At 40.0% G+C, this 26,863-nt stretch overlaps 1 protein-coding gene across 1 annotated transcript in view; it reads left to right on the top strand.

The window, feature by feature from the left end:
- Nucleotides 1-5,559: 5,559 nt before the first annotated feature.
- The window catches only part of ANAPC4 (anaphase promoting complex subunit 4), a 41,649-nt gene continuing 20,345 nt past the window's right edge, over nucleotides 5,560-26,863 (top strand). The window contains exons 1-16 of the mRNA XM_025386602.1: nucleotides 5,560-5,675; nucleotides 5,749-5,887; nucleotides 8,978-9,083; nucleotides 11,894-12,026; nucleotides 17,222-17,296; nucleotides 17,437-17,463; nucleotides 17,558-17,602; nucleotides 18,673-18,757; nucleotides 19,445-19,549; nucleotides 20,876-20,959; nucleotides 22,368-22,454; nucleotides 22,869-22,933; nucleotides 23,223-23,265; nucleotides 23,380-23,456; nucleotides 25,216-25,316; nucleotides 25,401-25,452. Of these exons, the coding sequence (XP_025242387.1) occupies nucleotides 5,759-5,887; nucleotides 8,978-9,083; nucleotides 11,894-12,026; nucleotides 17,222-17,296; nucleotides 17,437-17,463; nucleotides 17,558-17,602; nucleotides 18,673-18,757; nucleotides 19,445-19,549; nucleotides 20,876-20,959; nucleotides 22,368-22,454; nucleotides 22,869-22,933; nucleotides 23,223-23,265; nucleotides 23,380-23,456; nucleotides 25,216-25,316; nucleotides 25,401-25,452 (1,214 nt within the window). The 5' untranslated portion in view covers nucleotides 5,560-5,675; nucleotides 5,749-5,758. The remainder of the gene's footprint in view (nucleotides 5,676-5,748; nucleotides 5,888-8,977; nucleotides 9,084-11,893; nucleotides 12,027-17,221; nucleotides 17,297-17,436; nucleotides 17,464-17,557; nucleotides 17,603-18,672; nucleotides 18,758-19,444; nucleotides 19,550-20,875; nucleotides 20,960-22,367; nucleotides 22,455-22,868; nucleotides 22,934-23,222; nucleotides 23,266-23,379; nucleotides 23,457-25,215; nucleotides 25,317-25,400; nucleotides 25,453-26,863) is intronic.

The raw sequence follows: 26,863 nt of genomic DNA on the forward strand, positions 1-26,863 counted from the left end.
AGCATCAGAAAGCTCTTCTCCCCTTTGTTACATGGAGTGCTATGATAGGAGGGGCACATTTGGAGGTGACTGGGTGAGATATGAACTTTGTAAAACCATTGTGAGAGTTCCCCTCTCTGATTCAAGCAAGGATAGGGACATTGCCTGACTTTATGGTGTTCACCATTCCATGATAAAATCTATTGAAATCTCCTCTGAAACTAAGACACCTGAGGGACTGTGACTACTGAAAAATTGAGTTCTGAAGGCCAAAGTTATTCTCATCACTATATTTCCTTAATTTTAAGATACCATCAGTTGTAAAATACACCATTGATTTTATCATAGCTTTTCGGGGGAGAAGAGAAATAATACTTCATTAATTAATTTTTAGATTATCTCATTTCAGAAATACTGAAATGCAAATAAAAAAGACACATCTTAGAATTGAGGAAATAGTTATAATCAGGAATAATGTACTTACTTATTTATTTTGAGACAGAGTCTTGCTCTGTCAGACAGGCTGGAATGCAATGGTGGGATCTTGGCCCACTGCAACCTCTGCCTCCCGGGTTCAAGCGATTTTCGTGCCTCAGCCTCCTGAGTAGCTGGGATTACAGGTGCCCACCACCACACCTGGCTAATTTTTGTATTTTTGTAGAGACCGGGTTTCTCCATGTTGGTCAGGCGAGTCTCGAACTCCTCATCTCAGGTGATCTGCCCGTCTTGGCCTCCCAAAGTCCTGGGATTACAGACATGAGCCACTGCCCTCAGCCAGGAATAATGTACTTTAAAACTTTATTACTGTCTTAGAAAGTTAAAAATAGGAAATCTGGTGATTTTACACTTACATTCAGTTAATACTAATTTTAAGGACTTAATCTCTATTCCTTTTTCAGAGAATAAACTAATTAGTAGGCTGTAAAAATGTGTCTCTGGGAGGTAGAATGTGAAGCGGGATGAGGTCATTTATTCTTAATAGAGATCTGAACATCTGAACATTAAGATACCTTCTCAAAATAGCAATAGAAGAAAATCCCTGACATTTGACAGATAACATTTTCTAAGCTTTTTAAAAGGACACTTTTAATAAATAATTACAGCTAAATTTCATTCTTCTTGTATTATGAAATTTAATCAGATACAAAGTCTTTTTGTAGGCCCGATTTCATATTTTTTTCCTACATTAGTCCAGTACCTAGGCTAGTTTATTACTCCATATGCCCCATTCTTTTCATCTGATACTGTTCTTTCTGCTTGGAATATGTCCCTCCATGTGACCAGTCCGTTCTGGTTTGGGAATCTTCCACGAGTCCCTGATACTGAAACCTTCTTTGGCCCCTTGGCGTTCTATACTACATTTAAAGCCTTTCACATATTATTCTGTGATTATTTTTACAGATTTTATTTCCCTCAAAGATTTAGGTCTCTTAATGTCAGCACCCATTTCATCTGCTCTTGTGCATCTTGTGCCTTGTTGGTGCTCAATAAAAATTTGATGTAAGAATGGAATTTTCTAGAGTCTTTGAAGTGGTAGGCATGCCTGAAATACAGACTGGACCCACTCTAATATGTTTCTTCTAGGTACTGAAAAAGAAAACAGATTTATATTAGGAGGGACTTAGAGTCAATATGAGGACCACCCTAACACTGAAGTTTTAAACGTAGGGATATGCTGTGTGAAGATGAGTAGCCTTATCTGCAAGGCCCCTTCAAAGTAAACTGCAAAATACTAGGCATCTGGAAGAAGTTTGACTAATCTTGATATATAAAATCACAACCTACAAAGGGTCCTGGTCTGCTCCCGCTGCCTTCACAGTGTCCCTGTTGGTCTCTCCACTGGAGTAGTACATCTGTTGCCAGAGAAATAAAAATGTGTATGCTTGTGTGTTGTTTTTATACTTCTTTTATGGTACTTAAATCATGCCCTGTATAAGAATGACTTTACATACTTGTTTAGCCCTGTACAGATTAGAAGCTCATTGATGGCAGTGCCTGTGAACATCACTGTGTTTGCTTACTAGGCACGAGAACTGTGCCTTTTCTATAGTGATAGAGATTACCAGCCGCATCACCTGTGACCTCAGTTAATGGGAAGCAGGCAGCCAAGCTAACACATTTCTTCACCCTCTAGGTAGTAGGTGTTCATAAATACCAACTGAGTGAATGGAAATGCCATTTAATATCCTGCTTTATGCCTCATACCCTAACTATGCTATGTAAGAAGCAGGTACACTTCGAGCTGTCTAGGTAGGACAGCTTCCACAAAATCTAAAGGAAAATCCAGTTTTACTTATTTGATGTGATTTTAATTGGACCATGAGGGCCTGGGTTGAAATTACTTGAGGGTCAGCTAAGAAGGTCATTGCAATAAAGTAAAGATAAGACCTCTGCTATTTGATTTCAGGCAATAGTATAAATGTTAACTCAGCAAGATGAGGCAAATAGCACCAACACTGAGCAACAAGATCTCAGAGCTCTGAGAGGTTGAGTTTTATCTCAATTGCCTTTGGCGGGACAGTTAGTTACAAGTTCCCTGGTTTAGCTGCTTGATACCACTGGATACTAGAAGAGGTGAAACCTGGTGATCTCTAAGATGGTAGGCCTGAATAGATGGGCCACTTTCTTCATCTGCAAGTGTGGAGAGGAGGAGTGGGAGAACACTAGAGGAAGTCAGCCCAAACATTCCACATGCTTAAAGAAGACAGGCCAGGTGCGGTGGCTCACGCCTGTAATCCCAGCACTTTGGGAGGCTAAGGGGGGTCGGGGGGAGTGGATCACCTGAGGTCAGCAGTTCGAGACCAGCCTGGCCAACATGGTGAAACCCCATCTCTACTATAAATACAAAAAAATTAGCTGGGCATGGTGGCGGGTGCCTGTAATCCCAGCCACTCGGGGCAGGAGAATCACTTGAACCTGGGAGGCAGAGGTTGCAGTGAGCTGAGATCACGCCATTGCTCTCCAGCCTGGGCAACAAGAGCGAGTCCGTCTCAAACAAACAAACAACAGGAAAACAAAGGTTGCTGCCTGTTTACAGTTAATACATGAGCCAGGTAAATCAAGGAAAAATAGAAGCATCTCTAACCCTACCACGCAGAGATAACCACTATTATAACTTCCCTGCCTACTCTTCCAAAGATAAGTTCTTGCATAAATAGGTTTACAGACACATGCGCAAATTTCCCTCAAGAAAATGGAATTTTAATTACATACCGTTTTATGTCGCATGCTTTTTCATAAGTATATTGTGAACATCGATTTATGTCTGCATAGTATTCTTCAGGATAGATATATTTTTCAAAAATCTATGATGGGACATCTAGGTGGTTTGCATTTTTTCACTTTAGTAAATAACCTCGTAATGAACATACTTAAGCAAATATTTATTTCTCCTGCCCTTGCCTCCTTAAAAAGCACTGATGCCTGATCCTTGAGCCTTCTTCCCTTTTTCTCTTTATTCTGTGTCACCAATGCACAAATGAGCCAGTTTGACAAAGCAGTATTTTCCTAAGGATGGGGGAGGCAAAAAAAAAAACAGAGGAGGTAAAGCTAAAATCTTTATGGGGCAGTGGGAAGAAGAAAAGGCTGGAAACACGATGTGTTAATATTTCTTGCCTTACGGCTACTTTGGATCATTTCCAAGAACAATTCCTGCCCCCTACTGCCTACCAACACACATGAGAGTCTATAGCAAACTTGTCTAACTCGCAGCCTGCGGCACAGGAGGGCTTTGAATGCAGCCCAACACAAATTCATAAACTTTCCTAAAACATGAGTTTTTTTGTGATTTTTTTTTTTTTTTAGCTCATCAGCTGTCATTAGTGTTAATGTATTTTATGTGTGGCCCAGGACAATTCTTCTAATGTGGGAAGACAAAAGATTGGACACCCCTGGTCTATAGCAGCATCAAACTCTGCTGTTTCCTGCCCACACCTGGAACTCCACAGCTATGCTGTTTCCTTTGCTGTAAGGCTTAGGAAATTCATATTCCGTGAAGACTTAATGTGCAGGTAGTTATACTCAGTCCTTTGCAGTACGGTGTTTATGCCTCTGGGAACAGTCATTTTCACGTGCTGTGTGGGTGTTTGTATTCAGGTAAATTCCAGGAAAATGGACACTCAATTTCCATTAGAATATCAAGTGCATAGATACTGGACCCCCACCAGGTGATCCATTATAACTGCCCCAAAACATTAACACCTGAAAATGCGTTTTGTGAAAAAGGCAGATGCATTTTTACCTTAGAAATGTTGATTCTGGAAGAGTTGGGGGCACATGCTAAGTTGTCTGCGGCAAAGGCAAGGGTTGCAAAGCCCCTGAAACGAAACAGGGTAGGTATAAAGTCAAAGGCTAAGAACAGTACTTGGCACAAAATAGTTACTTGATGCTGAATGAATTAGTCTCCCTCCGTCATCCACTTCCCAGGGGCTAGATCCAGACAAAGGTCTAGAAGATGGGGCCTGTTCAAAGTTAAAGGTCCTGCGGTCTCTTTCTTCTTTGAACAAGTCAAAGGTAGTGAAAAGTAGACTTTCTACCAGAGGGTTTAAGAACCCTAGGATGACACTGTCACATTCTCTTAGGGAGGTCATAGCTGTGGGAACTGTGAACATGTTGACTCATTTAAATGTGTCCTACATAAAGCAACATCAGATGAATTCTGATGTACAAGTCTGCCAGGCTGACCCGTGAGCCTCTGGGCAGAGTTCCTGTCCCATGCATTCGTGTAGCCTCAGTTCCCCCACATAGTAAATGCCAAGAAGAAATCGTGTATGAGCCTACACTCTATTCGTTATGATGGGTCTGCAACTATCAATATGTTTTGAGGGTTAAATGGGATGAGGTGTCACAGTATTATTTTCCTGTTAGGGAGGTTTTAGGCAGGCGCCTCTTCTCTCTTCAAACTGGAATCACCCGAAGAGTTTTAGTAAATACTGGGCCCATCCAGGGTTAATTTTCTTCTAATTGGTTTGGGGTGCTGCTTGGAGAGGGGGACTTTTAAAATTCTATACTGACCCACCAGGAATGACATGAGAACTACTTGCTTACTAACTGTCAGAGGAGGCTCCAGCTGATCAGGACCTAAAGTTCATATTCTTTATCATCTCCCCGTTGTTGCTGAAGCCTACCCCATAAACCCCTAACGTCCCGTCGTCCACAGCAGCGAATTTCCGGGAAAACGGGAAACCTATGCAAGCATGCCCACACACGTGCACAAACGCGTTCCCAAAAGCCCCGCGTGCGGCCGCAGGGGCCCGCCCCGCCCTTCTCGGGCCCTTCTGGGTCCCCGCGCCCAGCGATCCCACCCGCACCTGGGTCTGGGGCTCCGCTCCCTCCCTCTCCGCGGCACTCGGGGTTCCCTGCCCCGCCCACGTGCCCCACCTTCCCTCGCTCCGCCCCTCGCTGCTCCCTGCCCCGCCCACGGGCCCCATCCTATCCCCACCTCGCTCCGCCCCTCGCTGCTCCCTGCCTCGCCCACAGCGCCCGGTCCCCGTCCGCCGGGTCTGGCTCTCAGCCCCTCCAAGCCCGGTGCGCGCCCCGCCCCGCCTCCTCCTCTCGCGAGGCAGTCTCGACGCCGGAAGTGCCTGGAGCGCGCGACAGCGGCGGGGCGGGGCGGTCTGGAGGCTGTGGCGCGCGGCCGGCAGAGGGAGGGGTGAGGTCGCTGGGGCTGTGTTAGTCACCGGTGGGGACTCTTGCAGGTACAGCCGCGGTCGGGGCTCCTCGTGGAGGGCCGGGAGCTTCTGCCGGCCTCTTACTGGGGTGTCGTTGCAGGGCCGTCCCCATGTTGCGTTTTCCGACCTGTTTCCCGTCCTTCCGGGTGGTGGGAGAGAAGCAGCTCCCGCAGGAGATTATTTTCCTGGTCTGGTCGCCCAAGCGGGATCTCATTGCTTTGGCCAACACAGCGGGCGAGGTGAGTGAGCCGGCGGGAGCCCGCGTGTGCTGGGTCTGCTCCCGGGGTCCCTAGAACACCGAGCCCGAGCCTGTTCTTTCGGGCCGTAGGCGGCCGGAGTCTCAGTTTCCCCTTCTGCAGACATGGTGGGCCACCTGCTACCCTTGCCTCCCAGGACGGCAGCAAACTTTATGTATGCGAAAGGTGATGTCTGTGCTATTTTCGGTACTTTTATGGCTAAAGTAACAGTTTTCACACAGCTTAACACCGTCACGCAATCCTGCTTCCCCAAGTCGTCTTCACTCATTGGTTTATTAATTAAATGAACTTTTAAAAAAGCGCACGATGTGCCACTCATGAGCTAGACATAGTGGTAGATCCAGGGACCCTGCCCTAAGTTTGCTTACAGTTTTAATGGCAGAAGGAGGAGTTATTATCAAACTTCAGCTGCAGAAGTGCATGCATGTAGCTGCCACAGAGGATATATTTAAGAATCTGGCTTCTCTTGTCCACGTTTTATACTACGGGTTGGATAACCACCACTAACAATACCTTTAAATTGGACAAGGAAGGGATGCATTGGATTCCAGCGAGAACGTGCATGAATGTTATCACCATGTCTTGTTCACATTAAACTTCATCGAGTATAAGCCAGTTGTACCCAACTTTCTGCTGAGAGTTATTACCTGCCAGCCATTTTGTAAGGAAACCTTCACCTGTGCATCTTTCCGCCTCTGGCTTGAGAGTTATCTGGCCAGGTGAGAGTTGTATAGAGTCAAATTTGGAAACTAGGTGATAAGGAAATCGTAGCACCCTGCAGACTACAGCACCATGTTATCTGCCATGATCCAGTCGCCGGGGTATTGATGTCTCATTTTTCAGGGCCCTCCATGAAATCTCGTCTCCCTCCACTGCCGGGATGCTTTGAAACTCTGTTGTGGCTCTAGAGAGCAGCAGGTGATACAGCCACAGAAGTAGGAGGGAAGGTAGACAGGAGGGACATCCGTGCAATCAGATGGGTAGGTGTGATAGAGGGCACTATTATATCCATTTTCTCAGTGAAGGAAGAAGCAAGGGTATTGTCTATGGGTGAAGATGGAGAAGAATATATTGGAAGTTTGAGAAAGAAGAGGTATGAAAAAGCTAACAAGGCAGGTGGACTTAGGAAGCCTAATAGGATTACCTGTCAGTGTTACGAGCCACACAAGATCCGTGTTGTTATTTGAGAGACACTGGTTGAATGAGGTTGTATGTGTCTCTCTCCGTTCTGTTTGGCTGTGTGGGTGCAGGCATCATTGGGTTTAACCAGGATTGTTGTTTTGCAAGTATGACAAAGCAAGAGAAAGATGAAAGAGAGTTGAAGTTATGTGCAAGGGGAGTGATTGTGTTTCTGAACTTTGGGTTCTAACTTGATGAAGGAGGGAAGCGAAGGCAGGGGAGAGGGACAGTAAATAGGTGGTAGAATCAATAGACTGTATCCTGGTGAAGTCAAAGAATTGGAGTTGAGTATTGTAGAGATGAGCTGTAAAGAGGGGCGGTGGATGGAAAGTGGGAAGTTTGAAATGGAGATTTGGGTGGCCCTGCAGTTGCTGGTAATGACCAGGCCAGGGGTGTGACCCTGAGAGTGGCTGAGTGCAGTAGAAGATGTGATCACTGGAGGAGAGGCAATTGAGAGCTAGGGCATCATAGCTCTTGAAATCACCAAAAATGAGGATGAGTGTGTTGCTAGAAAGCATAAGGGAGCCAGGTATCCAGATCTTCGAGGAATGAGGGGAATGGCCTAGGGGTCTGTAGAGGACTGCAATTAGAGGGATAGCGGTCATATGGTGTGATTACATGTGATTCAAAGTTAGGAGATTTTCAAGAAGAGAAGAAATGGCATCAGGCATCGAGGAAGACACCTACTTCATCTCCTGCCCAAGAGTAGCAGTACAAGGGCTGTGGGATACAAAATGGCCACCACCTAGCAAGGCTGCAGGGAAGCATTGTCCTCAGATGAGAGGCACATTTCAGAGAAAAGTATGAAGATATTAATTTCATGATGACACCTGACCGTGAGCTATAGAAAGCACAGAGGAAGGGTTTCAGAAGTAAGGAATGGCAGGAATGGTTTCAGAAAAGAGAGGGTCAAGTCCAGGAGATGATGTAACCCGGAGTGAAGCATGCTGTGATCTGTGAGATAAGGCAGGGTCATGGTGGTGAAGCTGAGTGTGGAGATGGGGAGGGGTCTTGGAGAAGCATGTGCATTTTGTGAAGCCTTTTCTTCCTTACTGTCAGTGGTTGTATAGAAGCTGCTAAAGGGGCAGTCGTAGAGCTCTTGGGCAACATTTTGACCTTCCAAGGTGGGAATTTACTGGTGTGGAAATGGAGATTTAGAATGGTTAAGTGATTTGTCTAAGATCCATGGCTAGTGAGTGACACAGCTGAAATTAGGTACCACGTGGACTAATTCCAAGCTTAGTATAATTTGACTATATTACAGCTAGCTACCTTTTTAGTGGTGTTTGTGTTCTTTTATTTCTTTTTTGGTTGTCACCTTGGACAGCCTTCTTTATAAAAGGTAAGTCACCCGTTGACATAAAAGATTAGGTACAGGGCCAGGCACGGTGGCTAACATCTGTAATCCCAGCACTTTGGGAGGCCGAGGCAGGTGGATCACCTGAGAGGTCAGGAGTTCAAGACTAGCCTGGCCAACATAGAGAAACCCCATCTCTACTAAAAATAAAATATTAGCCGGGTGTGGTGGCATATGCATGTAATCCCAGCTACTCGGGAGGATGAGGTAGGAGAATTGCTTGAACCCAGGAGGTGGAGGTTGCGGTGAGCTCAGATTGCGCCACTGCACTCCAGCCTGGGCAACAGGAGCGAAACTCTGTCTCAAAAAAAAAAAAAAAAAAAAAAAAAAGATTAGGTACAGGATTAAATTAGACCTTGTTTCACCCATTTGTTTTAAAAGACCTTGTGTTCATTCAGACACTGTTGTCTTTTTCTATTCTTCTGATAGCTAAGTGAGAGATGGTCATTTAAAAAAATTTTTAGTAAGGCTCTAAGTTTATTTTATTTTTGGACATGGATTTTTAATTTCCTGCCATTCTATCTGCTTTGTCTTAGGTTTTACTTCATCGGCTGGCCAGTTTTCATCGAGTTTGGAGTTTTCCGCCAAATGAAAATACAGGAAAGGAGGTGACGTGTCTGGCATGGAGACCAGATGGCAAACGTAATGATAATATTACAAAAAATATGTTTTTATTTTCACAAAGAGTATTCTGTAAAGCCCATTTTCAGAAAGGATTTATTGTTCTTAGTATACGTTAGAGTTATAAAGATCAGTTTGAGAATTAAAAAAAAAAATGCCTTAAAATATTTTTATAGAACTCAGAGTAATTCTGCTATCTTGTTTCTTAGCAAAGATATTTCTTAAATAAAATCTAGCTTCTCGGCAGAGATAACTCCAAAGTGAAATCTGATGGAATATACAAAATGTTTTGGTTTTGTTCTTTCCACTGTCATCTTGTCCTGTATTATTTGGCCCAAGCACCACTTGCCACTCGCCAGTGAGTTAGTTCAAAGCCATCATGGCCTTTTTCTTTCACAATATATTTTCGCACGAAATGGGTGGCACATATTCCCTTGGTGCATGTGTGTTTGCCTCACCTGAGGCACTATCAGCTTTGGCCCCATACCTTCCATTTCTGTGTGTGATCTTTCTTCTGGCACCCTCTTATGTTATCGCCTGTTAGGGCTCTGGTGACTGAACTCTCCTTCTCCATGTAATGTTTTTACAATGACAGTCCGTATTGGAACTGTTGTACACATACGATCAGTGCAGTAAAATGCTGTAAACTACAATTTAAAGTTCATTTATATCATTGGTACTTTAAGAGAAAAGCGAATTGTTTTTGTAAAATATGTGTTGTTCTTTGCTTAATTTTTCTGTAGATAAGTATAAACTATTTAAAAATTTTATTGGTGCTTTAAGAAAAAAGTGAATTGTTTTTGTAACATGTGTGCTCCTCATTGCTTTTTTTTTTTTTTCCTCCCCAGACGGTGTCTTACTCTGTCGCCCAGGCTAGAGTGCAGTGCAGTGGTGCGATCTCGGCTCACTGCAACCTTGGGCTTACTGAAATCTCCACCTCCTGGGTTCGAGCAATTCTCCTCCCTCAGCCTCCTGAGTAACTGAGACTACAGGTGTGCACTATCATCCCTGGCTAATTTTTGTGTTTTTTCGTAGAGACAAGGTTTCACTGTGTTGGCCAGGCTGGTCTTGTACTCTTGGCCTCAAGTGATTTGCCCACCTTGGCCTACCAGAGTTTGGGGATTACAGGCGTGAACCACTGCACCTGGCTCTCATTGCTTAATTTTGTCCCTAGATAAATATAAATAAGTACTTAAAAATTCCCTAGGCCTAGCGCGGTGGCTCATGCCTGTAATCCCAGCACTTTGGGAGGCTGAGGCAGGTGGATTACGAAGTCAGTAGTTCAAGACCAGCCTGGCCAGTATGGTGAAACCCCATCTCTATTAATAATACAAAAATTAGCCAGGCGTGGTGGCAGGCACCTGTAATCCCAGCTTCTCAGGAGGCTGAGGCAGAGAATTGCTTGAACCCAGGAGGTGGAGTTTGCAGTGAGCCGAGATCACACCACTGCACTCCAGCGTGGGCTACAAGAGTAAGACTCCGTTTCAAAAAAAAAAAAAAAAAATCCCTGAAAACAGATCACTTAGAGAAGACAATTGTTCTGTTTTGGTGAACATCTTTTCCAATATTTCCTGATAAAATACATACATGTAGAGATCTAGATGTAGTTTTATCAAAAGATGGTTATTTGGTGCATGCCATTTTGTTGTATAGCTTTTTCTTTTTCTTTTTCCCACTCACTTTTTCCCATCAGTGTGGATAGATTTACCACATTAATGTTAATTGCATGCTAACCCACTATATTTATCTACTAAATTACTAAATTTAGTAAATTTAGTACTTTACTAAACCTGTTCCCCCTTGGTGGGTATTTAGATGGTTTTCAATTTTTGGCTTTGATAAGCAATGCTGTGTAAACATTCTGAACACTGGGAAGAACTTTGCCAGTAGCTCCTTAGATTAAGTCCCAAAATGGAATTTCCAGGAATGTCTTAAACATTCTGTGTGCATTCTGTAGTCATTTTGCTTGGAGTATATGTAGAATATGTGTACGATTAGAGGACTTTTATAAGTAAAGTTCTGAGATCTTGCTCTAAATCATTCAAAAACATGGAATGTCAAAGATAAATCATAAAAGTGTGTGTTAAAATGTATTTAAGTAGTTGTGTTATTCATTTTTTTTTAAATCTCATGTTTTTGGACAGTAAAATATGTTTTTTTGTTAGATAATGATCAAGTTTGTTTTAAATTGTTTTTAAGAAAGAAGGCTGGGATTGGTTCACATCTGGCAAAGTTGCATGTGATGGTGATATGCAGTGAAACTCACTGCCCTCTTTTTGGAAATTCTTAAATTCTTAAATTGCACATTAGGAAGAAGTAATGACTTGCGTACAGAAACCATACTAGAAAATTCAGCCGCACTCAAAGAAAGATTTATGTGTGTTTAATGGCCTCGTTTCCCACCATGGTTTAGAAACATAAAAGAAGAATAAAAAGCATTCCAAGAACAAAGCAGATGGAATCACCGCTTACCTTTTAGACATGTGATAAGATATAATTGTTTATTTGTGGAAGCCTCTTTTGTATTTTCTGCTTGACAAGAGGGTTTTCAGTTTGGAGACTTTGATGTGTAAGACGTTAAGTGTGATACATGAGAAAGTAGTAGATATCCTATAAAGTTTGAGCACTTGAAAATAAGCTTAGATAGTAATGTAACTACAGCATATGCAAATATTTCTTTTTTAGTTTTTAAAATATTGAAGGATGTTTAGGTCAAAAATTGCCATGATTAAGATGCACTTAAAAGAGTAAAACTGGGCAATAAGTGAAACATCCATTTATTTTTCTCAAATGTTACACTAATTTATTCTGATTGTTTTTTCTTATTTTAGTTTTGGCCTTTGCTCTTGCTGATACCAAGAAAATTGTTTTGTGTGATGTAGAAAAACCTGAGAGCTTACACTCTTTTTCCGTGGAGGCTCCAGTTTCCTGTATGCATTGGATGGAAGTGACAGTAGAAAGCAGGTAATTAGAAGAACGTATGTAGTCATAGGATATTCATGAGGTTTTAATTTTTTTAAATGGAAACTTAGGAGTATTTGAGTATTAAGTGTATGTGTGTTGCATTTAAATTTTGGTTTCAGTTTATCAAGATGAAATTTTTTAATGCTTTCTTAGATTTTTTTTCCTTCTGATAAACATCTATAGGCATACCTCAGAGATATTGTGGGCTTGGTTCCAGACCACTGCAATAAAGTGAACACTGCGATAAAAGCAAGTCATTTGAGTTTCTTGGTTTCTCAGTGCATATAAAAGTTATGTTTATACTATGCTATGGTACATTTAAGTGTGCAATGACATCATGTCTAAAAAAATTAAGTATGTACCTTAGTTAAAATATACTTTATTGCTAGAAAATGCTAACGATCATCTGAGCTTTTAGTGAGTGGTGATCTCACTGGAAGTGGAGGGTTTTGCCTTGGTGCTGATGGCTGCTGACTGATCAGGGTGGTGGCAGCCGAAGGTTAAGGTGGCTGTGGCAATTTCTTAACATCGACAATGGTGGAATTTGTCACATCAGTTGACTCTTTCAGGAAAGATTTCTGTGTAGCATGAGATGCTGTTTGATAGCATTTTACCCAAGGTAGAACTTCTTTCAAAATTAGAGTCAGCTCTCTCCAACTCTACTGCTGCTTTATCAACTAAGTTTATGGAATATTCTAAATCCTTTGTCATTTCAACATTGCTCATAGCATGTTTACCAGGACTAAATTCCATCTCAACAAAGCACTTTGTTTGCTCATCCATAAGAAGCAACTCCTTATCCGTTCAAGTTTTATCATGAGATTGCAGCAATTCAGTCCCATCTTCAGGCTCCACTTCTAATTCTGGTTCTCTTGCTCTTTCCACCAGATCTGCAGTTACTTCCTCCAGTGAAGTCTTGAACCCCTCAAAGTCATCCATGAGTGTTGGAATCAACTTCTTCCAAACTCATGTTAATGTTGATATTTTGACTTCTTCCCATGAATTGTGAATGTTCTTAATGGCATCCAGAATGGTGAATCCTTTCTAGAAGGTTTTCAATTTGCTTTGCCCAGGTCCATCAGAGTGATCACTATCTGTCAGCTCTAGCTTTATGAAATGTTTTTCTGAAATAATAAGACTTGAAAGGTGACCAGGCATGGCAGCTCATGCCTGTATCCCAGCACTTTGGGAGGCCAAGATGGGCAGATCTGTTGAGCTCAGGAGTTCAAGACCAGCCTGGGCAACATGGTGAAACCCTCTTAAAAATTAGCCAGGCATGGTAACTATAGTCCCAGCTGCTCAGGAAGCTAGGAGGGAGGATCACCTGACCCTGAGGAGGTTGAGGCTGCAGTGAGCCGTAAGTGGACCACTGCACTCCAACCTGGGTGACAGAGTGACCTGTCTCAAAAAAAACAAAAAACAAGACTTGACAGTCTACTTAACCCATGTGATGCAGAATGGATTTTTGTGTTAACGGGCATGAAAACAATGTTAATCTTATATCTGTCAGAGCTCTTGGGTGACCAGTCATGAATGAGCAGTAATATTTTGAAAGGAACCTTTTTTCAGAGCAGTAGGCCTCAACAGTGGATTAAAACATTTAGTGAACCATGCTGTAAACAGATACGCTGTCGTCTGGGCTTTGTTGTTCCATTTATAAAACACAGATGGGATAGATTTAGCATAATTGTTAAGCGCTGTAGGATTTTCAGAACAGTAAATGAGTTTTGGATTCAACTGAAAGTTACCAGTTGTGTTAATGCCTAGCAAAAGAATCAGCTTATACCTTTGAAGCTTTGAAGCCAGTCATTGACTCCTCTCTAGCTATGAAAGTCCCAGATGGTGCTATATTTCACTGGCTTTAAAATACGTATATATATATGCACACACACACACACACATATATACATATATATCATATATAAACATACATATATCATACATATATGATATATATATATATTTTAATAAATAAATAGAAAATCCTTAATGGCATCTTCCAATAAAAGGCTGTTCTTCTCCATTGAAAATCTGTTGTTGAATGTAACCACCACCTTCAGTAATTTAGCTGGATGTTCTGGATAACTTGTTGCAGCTTCCTCTCAGCACTTTCATAGAATTGAAGAGAGTTGGGGCCTTACTCTAGATTAGGTTTTGGCTTAACAGAATGTTGTGGCTGGTTGGATCATCTGTCCAGATCACTAAAACTTTCTCCATATCAGCAGTAAGGCTATTTCACTTTCTTACTATTTTTGGATTTACTGGAGTAGCACTTTTAATTTCCTTTAAGAACTTTTCCTTTGAATTCACAACTTGGCGGACTGGCAAAAGAGGCCTAGCTTTTGGCCTAATCTTGGCTTTCGACATGCCTTCCTCTCTAAGCCTAAGCATTTCTAGCTTTTGATTTAAAGTGAGACAGTTGAACACTTAGAGATCATTGTAGGGATATTAACTGATCTGGTATCAATATTGTGTCTCAAGGAATAGGGAGTCCTGTGCAAAGGAAGGGAGAGAGGGAATGGCCAGTCAGTAGAGCAGTCAGAACACTCACATTTCTCCATTTTAAAAAATTTATTTTTATTTATTATTTATTTTTGAGACAGAGTTTCGCTCTCACTGCCCACGCTGGAGTGCAGTGGCGCCATCTCGGCTCACCACAACCTCCGCCTCCCAGGTTCAAGTGATTTTTCTGCCTCAGCCTTGCGAATATCTGGGTTTACAGGCATGCGCCAGCATGCCCAGCTAATTTTGTATTTTTAGTAGTGATGGGGTTTCTCCTTGTTGGTCAGGCTAGTCTTGAACTCCCAACCTCAGGTAATCCGCCTGCTTCGACCTCCTAAAGTGCTGGGATTACAGGCATGAGCCTCAGCGCCTGGCCTTATTTATTTATTTTTTGAGACACAGTTATCATTCTGTCACCCAGGCCAGAGTGCAGTGGTACAATCTTGGTTCACTGCAGCCTCTGCCTGCGGGGTTCAAGTGATTCTCCTGCCTCAGCCCCCTGAGTAATTGGAATTAGAGGTATGCGCGACCACACCTAACTAATTTTTATATTTTTAGTAGAGACAGGGTTTTACCATGTTGGCCAGGCTGGTCTCGAGCTCCTCTCAAGTGATTTGCCCTCCTCGGCCTTCCAAAGCTTTGGGATTACAGGTGTGAGCCACCACACCCGGCCAAAGCTCACCACTTTATATGGCCATGGTTTGTGGTACCCACCCCCAAAACAATTGCAATAGTAACATCAAAGATTACTGACCTCAAATCACCATGACAAATACTATAATAATGAAAAAAATTGCAATATTGCAAATATTTCAAAATGTGACCCAGAAGCACATGTGAGCACATGACTGCTGGAGAAAGGACTCCAGTAGACTTGCTTGGCTGATAGACTTGCTTGGCTGATAGACTTGTTTGACACAGGGTTGCCACAAACTTTTAATTTGTGAAAAATGCAGTATCTGGGAAGCAGGATGAAGGGAAGCACAGTTGAAGGAGATAGGCCTGTATTTTCTTATTGGAGCAGTAAACCTGAATAGCTAAGAGTTTTCTCCTCTTTCTAGTCATTTCATACTCCAAAAATAGTTACTGAGACAAAAAAACAAAGCTCCATAAAATGGTGAAATGAAAAACAACCTCAATTTGCCAGTCAGTAATTTTAAAGTTATGTTAATTAATACATATATTAATTTCCATTTCATGATATATATCATCTGAACTTTTTTTTGTCTCAGTAAGTATTCTTAGAATATGGAAACTGCTAAGTTGAGCCTTCTGTTCCAATGCTGGACAGGTTTTTTCTTTGTCCATGGTCCTGATAGTTTCTTTGTTTCATAAAAATAATTCTGCCTTACTCTGTATAGTCAAGTAATACACTAGGGTTACAGTGAAGAAGGCCGGAGGAATCAGTGGTTTTGGCTAATGCTGAAAACAAAAATTGTTTTTCTTTTTTGGGGAAATATGGTAATTTTCTTTGTATTAACTTTTCCTTTCTAATTAACTTATACTAAGTATCAAATGAATTTGTAAATCCTGAATATTAATTGCCAGCTTTCCTAAGGGAAGCCTGAAAGAATGGGATGACAACGGTTTGACCTGGGGTTTGAAATTCACTGCGGATAAACTGGAGTGATAAATCCATCATCAGATCATGAAGGATTACAAATGGTTATGTGAATCTGTAGAAAGTTAGAGGGTCAGAGCATACCATGTAAGTCCTATTCCAGCCCAGTTATCTGCTATGTGTATTCCCAACATACTTCCTACTGACAGTTTAGAAAAGTTATATGGAGATTCCAGGGTCTCTCAAGACAGCTCCTTTTTGTTAAAGTAGGAAAAAATACTTGCTAAATCACCACTTTTTTACTTGCTCACTCATTTATTTCCAACCTTATTTGGAGTTAGAATTGGGAAGGAAAAGGGGGAAAATAAGACTATTTCAAAAGGCATGGTGTAGTCTCATATACCTGTTGGATTCTTAAATCCACAAGTGTATATAAGTCATAGAACCAATAATCAAATCATACAGTAGGCCATGCACAGTGGTTCATGCCTATAATCCTAGCACTTTGAGAGGCTGAGGCAGGAGGATTGCCTGAGACCAGGAGTTTCAGACCAGTCTGGGCAACATAGTGAGACCCCCCATGTCTACAAAAAAATAAAAAATATTAGCTGGATATGGCGGCTTGCACCTGTAGTCCCACCTACTCAGGAGGCTGGGGCAGGACGATGGCTTTAGCTCAGGAGGTGGAGGCTGCAGTGAACCATGATCACATCACTGCGGTCCGGCCTGGGTGAGACCCTGTCTCATAAATAAAAGATAGGGTAATTGCAGTGTTCTTTAAAATTACTCTTAGTAGTCATATGTTTAGTGTGAGTTTTTAAATGAGAGTTAAGAAATCATAAATTCTAAGTATCTGAGTATATATGAATGCATTTGATATGCTAAGAGAAATGTTTATTATCATTTCTTTAAAGTGTGCAGGCTGATGTTTTTTTCCCCCTAAAATAACAAAGAAATTCCTACTTTTCTCATTTGGGACTGTTAAACTGACTATAACTGTATAGTATTTGTGGCATCTATTTACTTGATAATGTTGTAAAACTGGGTATCTTTTTAAAAAATTAGCATTTTTAATGGTAAGAGAAGTAAAATCTTTGGTGTTTTTATAATACTTTCATTTTTTCCTTTTTAGTGTTCTCACATCATTTTATAACGCTGAGGACGAATCAAATCTCCTCTTACCTAAACTACCTACACTGCCAAAAAAGTATGTATCACTGGTTTCTTTGAAATTAATCTTGCAGATTTCTCTTTCTTCTGCTTTTAACACTGACAATTTTCTCGTGCATTTTAAAATATGTATTTTTTCTGAGAGTATTTTTTACCTTAATCTCTGTTTTCTTCTAGCTATAGCAACACCTCAAAAATATTTAGGTAAGATATGCCTTTTCTTGTTTTCAAGTAAGATAATCTGTTGTTATTTGAAAGATAGAATTGAAAGATGACCCAATTTATTTGTATATTTTAGTGAAGAAAATTCTGATGAAATTATTAAGCTCTTGGGAGACGTCAGGTAAGTCTTACAGATAAATAAGTCTAATTTCTTAAAGTTATTTCATATTTGAGGCAGTTTTCAGAAGCTTTAAGAGCAAATCCTTTATTTGCCATTTTATTTGTTTTTTTGTTTTTGTTTTTGTTTTGAGATGGAGTCTCTGTCACCCAGGCTGGAGTGCAGTGGTGCAATCTTGGCTCACTGCAACCTCCATCTTCCTGGTTCAAGTGATTCTTCTGCCTCACCCTCCCGAGTAGCTGGGACTACAGGTGCCCGCCGCCAGGCCTTTCTAATTTTTGTATTTTTAGTAGGGACGGGGTTTCACCATGTTGGCCAGGATGGTCTTGATCTCTCGACCTTGTGATCCACCTGCCTTGGCCTCCAAAAGTCCTAGGATTATAGGCGTGAGCCACTGTGCCTGGCCTAATTTTTGTATTGTTAGTAGAGGCGGGGTTTCACCATGTTGGCCAGGCTGGTCTCAGACTCCCGACCTCAGAAGATCCACCCACCTTGGCCTCCCAAAGTGTTGGCTTTACAGGCATGAGCCACAACACGTGGCCTCATTGTTGACATTAATACCTTCAAACAATATATAGACTTTAATATCTTATTGTTTTTATTGTGTGGCCTTTCGTTTTATCAAGTTTTAATAATAATATGCACATATGTTTAATAAATAAAAGGATATAAGTACTAGAGTTTCTAAAATTTAAGTATTCATGTTTTTTAAGCCCGTTTAATATATTTAGCATCATAACCATGATAAAACTGATGGCACTTTGTATTAGTTGGTAAAAGGATTGTTTTGTTATTGATGGTGCATAAATATAGTTGTTATTAAAATAACGTATTCTTATTTTACCGTAAGCTGATTTTTTTTAGGCTAGAGGAAATTTATGTTCTTTGAAAAAAGGAATAAACCTGATACGATTGAATATTGAGTGTTAGTGGATTTGATGTTTCACTTCCCTCTGCAGGGGAGCTTTAGCATGTAGATTATATGAAAGCAGTAATAATTTATATCTTGGTTTAAGAATGTAATCATCTGTGTTGTTGATTCATTCTCAGCTTGTTGCATTATTTTTAATTAGGCTTAATATTCTTGTCCTTGGAGGAAGCTCTGGATTTATTGAGCTTTATGCTTATGGAATGTTTAAAATTGCTCGAGTCACGGGGGTAAGATTTCTTTAAAATTTTCTCTTTCTAAATTGTTTCTCTTAGAATATACTAAGTACTTATGGAAAAAGAATAAAACACCAGGTTTTTTTTCAGTCTCGGTTTTTAGAATTAAATGTTCAGAGAATGATTTTCTTACTAAGATAAAATAATTGTGATATGTCTATAAAGATTGGGAGCTATTTGTGGAATTAGTCAAGTTTGTTTGTTTGTTTTTTTCTTTAACAGAAAGATTAGTATGATACACTTGATTATGATTTAATGTTTTTCCAGTGTGAGATGTAAAAGAGCTTCAATTTGTGATTGGAATGTAAATCTTCAGAAGCATTCTTAAGTCCAGTACTGAATCTACTATAGTTGCTACGTCTCAGTCTTCTCCATAGCTTTTTCATCTCACTCTTACCACTCCCAAAAGGGGTAGAAAATATGGTAGGCTCTGTGGAATATGTTGTTTCTCCAGCACCTGATTTGAGACTTGGGTAGGGGTGAGGGAACCAGGTTGTTTTTGTGGCCTTGTAACTAGAAAGGCCCATGCAGGCAGACACTTACCTTCATTTGCTCCATGTGTGTGGCTGGAGTTCGGAGTATATGTTTCTGCTTTTTAAAGCTCTGAATTTTTGCTTTCTGCATGATAATCAGATTCAACCTAGCAATGATAATATACTAAGGGGTTTGACTCTTTTACAGATTGCTGGAACTTGTCTTGCATTATGTTTATCAAGTGATTTGAAATCATTATCAGTGGTCACAGAAGTCTCTACCAGTGGTGCTTCAGAAGTTTCATACTTTCAGGTGAGTATTGGAACTTGATAACAGTAGAGAGTAAATATGTATTTAACAGGTTTTATATAGGTTTTTATCCACATCTCACTGTATTGTAATGATCCTTAAAATAATACAAAAAAATTGACTTGGAATTTCTACATCCTAATATATTGAGTGTTATTATAGTGAATACCATATTATTCTCCCCATGCTCCAATACAGTTTTCATAAAAAGTGTTTTGATGGTCTATTAATGACCATATTAATTTGTTGCTATTCCAGTTTGACTTCGTACCAAGTGTTTGCTTAGGACTACTATCCCTGAAAATAATAAAGTCTTATATTTATTGATTGTTTAATATGTGCCGTATACTGAATGCTTCAGAACAATTGATTTGAATCTTCACAGCATCGTAATAGGCAGATACTGTTGTTATCCCCATTTTATAAGTAAGTACTTGGACACACAAATACTTCAGAACTTGCTTGATGTCACAGGATGGGAAAGTGATGCTAGGCAGTCTGGCTGCATAGTCTGTACTCTTAACTAGCACATTGCATCTTGTGTAAAACGATCACTTAATATTGGGAAAACACTTTATTGTGTGCTGTCTGCATTGTAGATTGAGGAAACTAATTGGGCTCCCATAGAGTATCATAGCCTTGCCAAGAAATCGTCTCAAAGTTTTCATCTTAAATATCCCAGCCACTTAAGTATGTGTGAATCTCAAACAAAAGTAGAACAAAAAAGATGCAAGATGCAATGTGTGTGATGCCTTCCAACATTCTCTTTGTATTCAGAGCATCAGAGAACTCTTGATTTACTATTCACTATAGTAATGATTGTTCATACTTGCTCATCATCTTAAGGTTATGTGAAACTATGACCACCAGGATTGCATTTGGGTTATAATAAAATGAGTCACTACTACTGTGAAGTTGGTAACAGATAATTTTTGATGACAAATTTAATGAGATACAATTCATATACCATTGATAGATATTTTCCCAATATTTATCAGTAGCCTTTAATTTCTTATACTTCCTTTAAGTTTTTACATATATTTGTGGTTAAAAAATTTCTTTGTAATACTGTTGCAAAATAGGTTATATTACATTTATTCTATCTACACGGAAGGAGTTGATGACCCAGAGAGAGTGATTTGTGTATGGTTGTGTGTAGGTTAGGAAATCCTAAGGCTATGTGCTGCTAGTTTCCAAACCGTTCTGCTCGAAGAGGGCACAATTCTGACATAGTCTTTCTGATACATAGTTTGACCTACATTCTGTAAATTATATACTTTGCAGCAAGTGCATCTGATGATGACTCACTTTACTCTTTTGATTTTACAGCTTGAAACCAATCTGTTATACTCTTTCTTACCTGAAGTAACTCGGATGGCCAGAAAGTTTACTCATATTTCAGCTCTGTTACAGGTATTTATTTAGAGCTTGTTTTGTGTGAATATGTATTATTGGCTTCTAAAGTTCTGTAAATAAAACACTTCAAAATTTTGTTTTGTAAAGCTGTCTGAAGTAGGGGTGTCTTGTCTGATAGGTAATCTTATAAGGTCTATTAAAGCAGGAAAGGGACATTTAATTGAGAACCTACTTCCACCCCACCCTATTTTCCACCTCCAAAAGAGTTTAAATCTTTTAAAATACTCCCATAAATAAAATACCATTTACATTATAAAGTATTGTGGGAAAAACAGTCTTCACATGAGTTTACACTTGTTCATGATAACCTCACCCCAAATTACTTCCCAATTCTGTAGGTTGGTGATTTAGGCTGAGCTCAGCCAAGATGTTTGGGTGACCTGGGGAGGGTTCAGCTGATCTTGACTAGACTTGGTCATGCCAGCTGATATGTGTCCCTTGGCTGCGATGTCTTGTCTCTACTCCACATCCTTCATACTCCAGCAAGCCAGCACAGGCTTGTCCACATGGTGGTGGTTAATGGGGCATCGAGGGTACAAGTGGAAGCCTACAGAAACGTTTCAGGCCCTGGAGTCAACAGCGTTATTTCTGCTGCATTCTGTTAGTCAAAGCAAGACTCAAGGGCTGAAGAAATTGACTCTACTACATCTGACTGGAGGAGCTACAAAAAATTGTGGCCGTGTTTTTCATTCTACCACAGTCATTAATTTATTTGATATTAAAGGTTTCTAGAGATTGGTATTTTTTTAAGGATCCTATTTGAAAATTGAATAGTTGACCAAACCAGTATTTTGACAGTTAGTGTAGATAAGACATATCTTATATAAAAAGCTTTGGAGATACTTGTTTTAACAGATAAAAATTTAAGAATGTTTTCTTATGAAATTCTAAGAATCAGTGGAATGTTTCATTGTTAAGTGATGACCAAGCTATAGTCTTTTTCTTCATCTTAACTGAGTTAAAAGAGTGATTGAGGCTGGGCACAGTGGCACACACCTATAATCCCAGCACTTCGGGAGGCTGAGGCAGGCGGATCACTTGAGGCCAGGAGTTCAAGACCAGCCTTGCCAACATAGGGAAGCCCTATCTCTACTAAAAGTATAAAAATTAGCTGGGCATGGTGACACGCACATATAATACCGGCTACTTGGGAGGCTGAGGCAGGAGAATCGCTTGAACCTGGGAGGTAGAGGTTGTAGTGAGCCAAGATGGCGTCACTGCACTCCAGCCTGAACAACAGAGCAAGACTGTCTCAATAAATAAATAAATAAATAAAAATAAAACAGTGATTGAAAGTAAATTCTAGATTTCTTTGAAACACTTGATCATAAGTACATATTATTTAGATAGCAAGTTGGTTTGAATATTTTTTACCATTTCAATTTTTTTTCTTTTTTGCTAATAGTATATAAATTTGTCACTAACATGTATGTGTGAAGCATGGGAAGAAATACTAATGCAGATGGATTCTCGTCTCACCAAGTTTGTGCAGGTAAAGCCACTGAAGTTTCCCATGGAGAGAGTTAATGCATTATGTATATATTTACTTTGAGGTACATGAGAAAAATCAGTTTGATTCATAAAAGGTTAAGATCATGATTTCTTTCAAATGGCTTTGTTTAACTTCAAACTGCTTTCTCAGATTTGCAAAAAGGGCTCTTTTCCCATTGGTACAACTTAAATGGGGACAGGATTGTGACGTGGAGCTGGCGGGGCTTTGGCAATAAGGGCAGGTGTTAGAACAACTGACTGGCTGTCTTCTAGTCACTGATGTTCACATGATCACTTTATGGATTTGATGCAAGTTTAAGGCAAGGAAAGGGAGTCATGCTCCTATAATTTTGAATAAATATGCTTATAATTTAAGCAATACATATATCACAATTTTTTTTTCACTTTTTTCTAGGAAAAGAACACAACCACATCAGTGCAAGATGAGTTCATGCACTTGCTATTATGGGGGAAAGCAAGGTAGTAAACTCAGGTGTTCCTGCTTTTGCTTTTTTTTAACAGTAATTATTTATTTGAAAAGTAGTTGATAGTCATAGCATGTGATTTTTTAATTGATACATAATATTTTAATTGATACATAATGTTTTACATATTTATGGGGTATATGTGATGTTACATGCATAGAAGTTTTTGTTGGGCTATTTCTTTATTTTGTTTCTTGTTTGTGTTTTGACATTTAAAAGTTGTAAGTGATGCATTCAGATTTCCAGTAGAGAAGTGACTAAAAATACTTTGTTTTTCATTGTAGTGCTGAACTTCAGACTCTCTTGATGAATCAGTTAACAGTAAAGGTGCAGTTAATGTATCTATGTATTTAAATGGCTATGAACACATTCTTAATTTTTTTTTCGAGTGGCATATAATATCCTGATTTTATGCTAAATATGTTTTCTTCTTTTAATTAGGGCTTAAAAAAGCTTGGCCAGTCTATAGAGTCATCATACTCCAGTATACAAAAATTGGTCATAAGTCACTTACAGAGGTATGAAGGTGACGTAGAATTTTTTCATATTGTATCCACACGTACCTGGCATTGGCCTTCTTTCTGCCGCCTTCTCTTCATCTGGCATTCTCCTTTTAAGCATCTTCTAGCTAAAATTGTTGCATGGCATTTGAGAAGAATCTTCCTGTACCCAAGATTGAAAGAGTCAATAATAATTCTGCTTTTCGAAGTAATTTTCCAACATCTTTTCACCAGGCTAGACCCTATCTGGGTTTTTTTCTTAATCAACTAAGCATGAAGTATATTTTGAAATAAGGCATATATCCCTTTTTTGAACAGTGAGATTAACATTTTACAGTTTACCAAGAATATTGTGTATTTATGTATTTAATATCTTGGCAAGGTGTTGGTGATTTTACACAAGAGGAAACAGAAGTTTAGAATCGGTTATATGGCTGGCCCAAAGTTACTAAGTGTCGGAGCCAAGACTTCATCCTAGATTTTCAAATCTCATGCTTTTTCTATCCATAGCTACTTCATTGAAGCAGTTTACAAGTGGATGCTGAGTGTTTGATTTATTTTGTTTGATTTTTGGTTTTTTGTTTTTTTCAAGATGGAGTCTTGCCCAGGCTGGAGTGCAGCGGTGTGATCTCACCTCACCACAACCTCCGCTTCCTGGGTTCAAGCGATTCTCCTGCCTCAGCCTCTCAAGTAGCTGGGATTACAGGCGCGAACCACTATGCCTGGCTAATTTTTGTACTTTTAGTAAAGAGGGGGTTTCACCATGTTGGCCAGACTGGTCTCAAGCTCCTGACCTCAAGTGATCCACCTGCCTCGGCCTCCCAAAGTGCTGGGATTACAGGCGTGAACCAGCACACCAGGTGGTGGTTGGTTTAAATTTTGATAAATTCCTTTATGCTGAGTCCTTGGCCGTAACTACATCACCCCTCCCTTGGACCACTGTAGCACCCTCTGGACTAGTTGGGCTCTTTCAGTACACATTGTCCTTTGAATGTCTTCCCCAGTGGAGCTAAACATATTTCTCTCTTGCTTAAAAACTTCTAATGCCTTCCCCTAGAATGGAGACCTTTGCGTGGCCTTTAGCATACCTGCCTCTCTGCCTCACCCACACTGGTGGCCTTTTAGTTTCTCCAGCTTGATGTTTTGTCTCCCACCTAGGGCTTTTGTATATTCCTCTTGTCCCACCTTGTTCTTCACATGCATTCTTCAGCTCTCAGCTCACATTCATTCCTTCAGAAAAGCCTCTCTGAATCCCAGATTATCTCAGGTTCTTCTGTTATGCCTGCACCCTGTGTGTTTCCTTCAAGGCATTTATGGTAGTTGGAATGGTACACTGTATGACTGTGTGGTCATGACTGTCTTCCCTGTTATACTGTCAGTGCCATGAGACCCTTGATTGTGCTCACCGTTATGTCCCCAGTATCTAGCACGGTACCTGACCTAAAATGGGAACTTAGAAATATTTATTGAACATTGACTGTGTAGTAGTTGGGTGAACAAGATGGCCATACGACTATCTTAAAAGGGTCAGGACTAACTGTGGAACACAATTTGATCATCTTACAAAATTCGATCTTGTCATTTGTTTATCTCTGTAGTCACATTGACCAGATGGTTCTGCTGCACTTTTTAGGAACAGTTTTGAGAAATAATTATTTCTCATGGAAAGAAAATGAAAGTTGCTTTTCAGTTTTTATTTCTGAAAATTTAGAAGTATTCAGGCAAGGTAGTCACTTGATCATCATGATACTAATTTATTTCTGCTCTGTTTGGATAGTGGCTCGGAGTCTTTATTATACCATTTAAGTGAATTGAAAGGAATGGCTTCATGGAAGCAAAAATATGAACCTCTTGGACTAGATGCTGCAGGAATCGAAGGTAGTGATTTAATCTCTCAGTGGAATACATTAAACACAGTTTACTTAATTTGACAAATGACGTTTATTTATTTTTTCCCTTTAGATGCTATAACTGCTGTGGGTTCTTTTATACTCAAGGCAAATGAACTTCTTCAGTAAGTATTGGGAGTACCTGGAATCACTGACCTAAGAATACGTCACTTTTGACCTAAATAAGAACCTAGTAAGCTATTACGAGTCTCTTAAAATCAGGTTTTAAATTTTTATCACAATTATGTCTTTTTATGATTCCGACAAGCCAGCAGCACAGAGATTTTATAAAGTAAAGCTGTATTTTCCTGTCCTGGTCATCCTCACCTCAGGTCTTCTCCCCAGAGGGAATCATTTTAACTCTTCTATTTTTAGTTCTTCTGTGGGTTACCTCCATATTTCTAAATTGTATGACTGTGCCACATTTCTTTTGTCAGTTTTTAGAAATTAACTCTGTTTTGTTTTTCTTAGACTGTTTGGCTTGCTTGTTTTCTTGCATTGTCCATCTTTTCTGCATCCTTCCGTCCTTTCCCCTCTGAAGGGTGGTATAGTACCTCTGGAGTCCCCTGTTCCAGATGCCTTCTTTAGCCTCCCACCCCTCTGCCTCAGCCCACAGTTGTGCTCCAGTTCTCCTGCACGGCTACCACCTAGGCATTTTCTTCATTATTCTCCTGGGTTAGACCCAGAACTGCTAGGATTGCCTTTGTTTCTTGGCTTATTTAATCATTTTGCTGGAAAACATCCTCTAGTAACTTTCTCAAAAAGCAGACATAGAAGGTAAACTTTATCTCCTTTTGTGTTTTTTCTCCTACCCTCACACTTAATTGACAGCTGGGTTTAGGATTCCCTGAGGGTTATTGATTTTTCACATAGAACTTCAAAAGCAGAGTTCCATAGGATTCTGTGCTTTTTGTTGCTGATGGAAGGTCTGGTGCTTCTGATTGATTCTTAGCCCTTTATAGTTGTTTTTTTTTTCCTTTTGAAAAAGCTGTAAAAGCATTACTCTTTATTCTTGATATGCTGAAATGTCATAACTGTTTTTAGGTGTGGGCCTTTTAATTCATTGTGCTATAATAAGCCATTTGAACCTGAATTCTCTTGTATTATTCTTTTAATAATTTCCTCCTCCCTCTTTTATTTACTTTATTGTTATTTATTTATTTTTGTGGCAAGGTCTCTCTATGTTGCCCGGGCTAGACTTGAGCTCCTGGGCTCGAGTGATCCTCTTGCCTCGGCCTCTCGAGTAATCGGGACTACAGGAGTATGCCATGACGCCAAGCTTTCTCTTTGTTTTAAACTAGATTTGTGTTCTAGAAATCGTTTGGTCAGATATTAGAATTTGTGGTGGATTGATTTCTGTGTCTCTTCTTTTTCTCTTATATTTTTCATATCTTTGTCTTTTTTATTGTCTGAGTTTTTTGACTATTGTCAAATGTCAGTAAATATTTGTTGAGCACTTAACTATGTTTTAAATACAGTGATAAGTAACGTTGAGAAAAACCAAGCAAGAAATAAGGACCTAGAGCATGATAAGGT

The sequence above is a fragment of the Theropithecus gelada genome, chromosome 5, assembly GCF_003255815.1.
Source record: "Theropithecus gelada isolate Dixy chromosome 5, Tgel_1.0, whole genome shotgun sequence".
Classification (NCBI taxonomy): domain Eukaryota; kingdom Metazoa; phylum Chordata; class Mammalia; order Primates; family Cercopithecidae; genus Theropithecus; species Theropithecus gelada.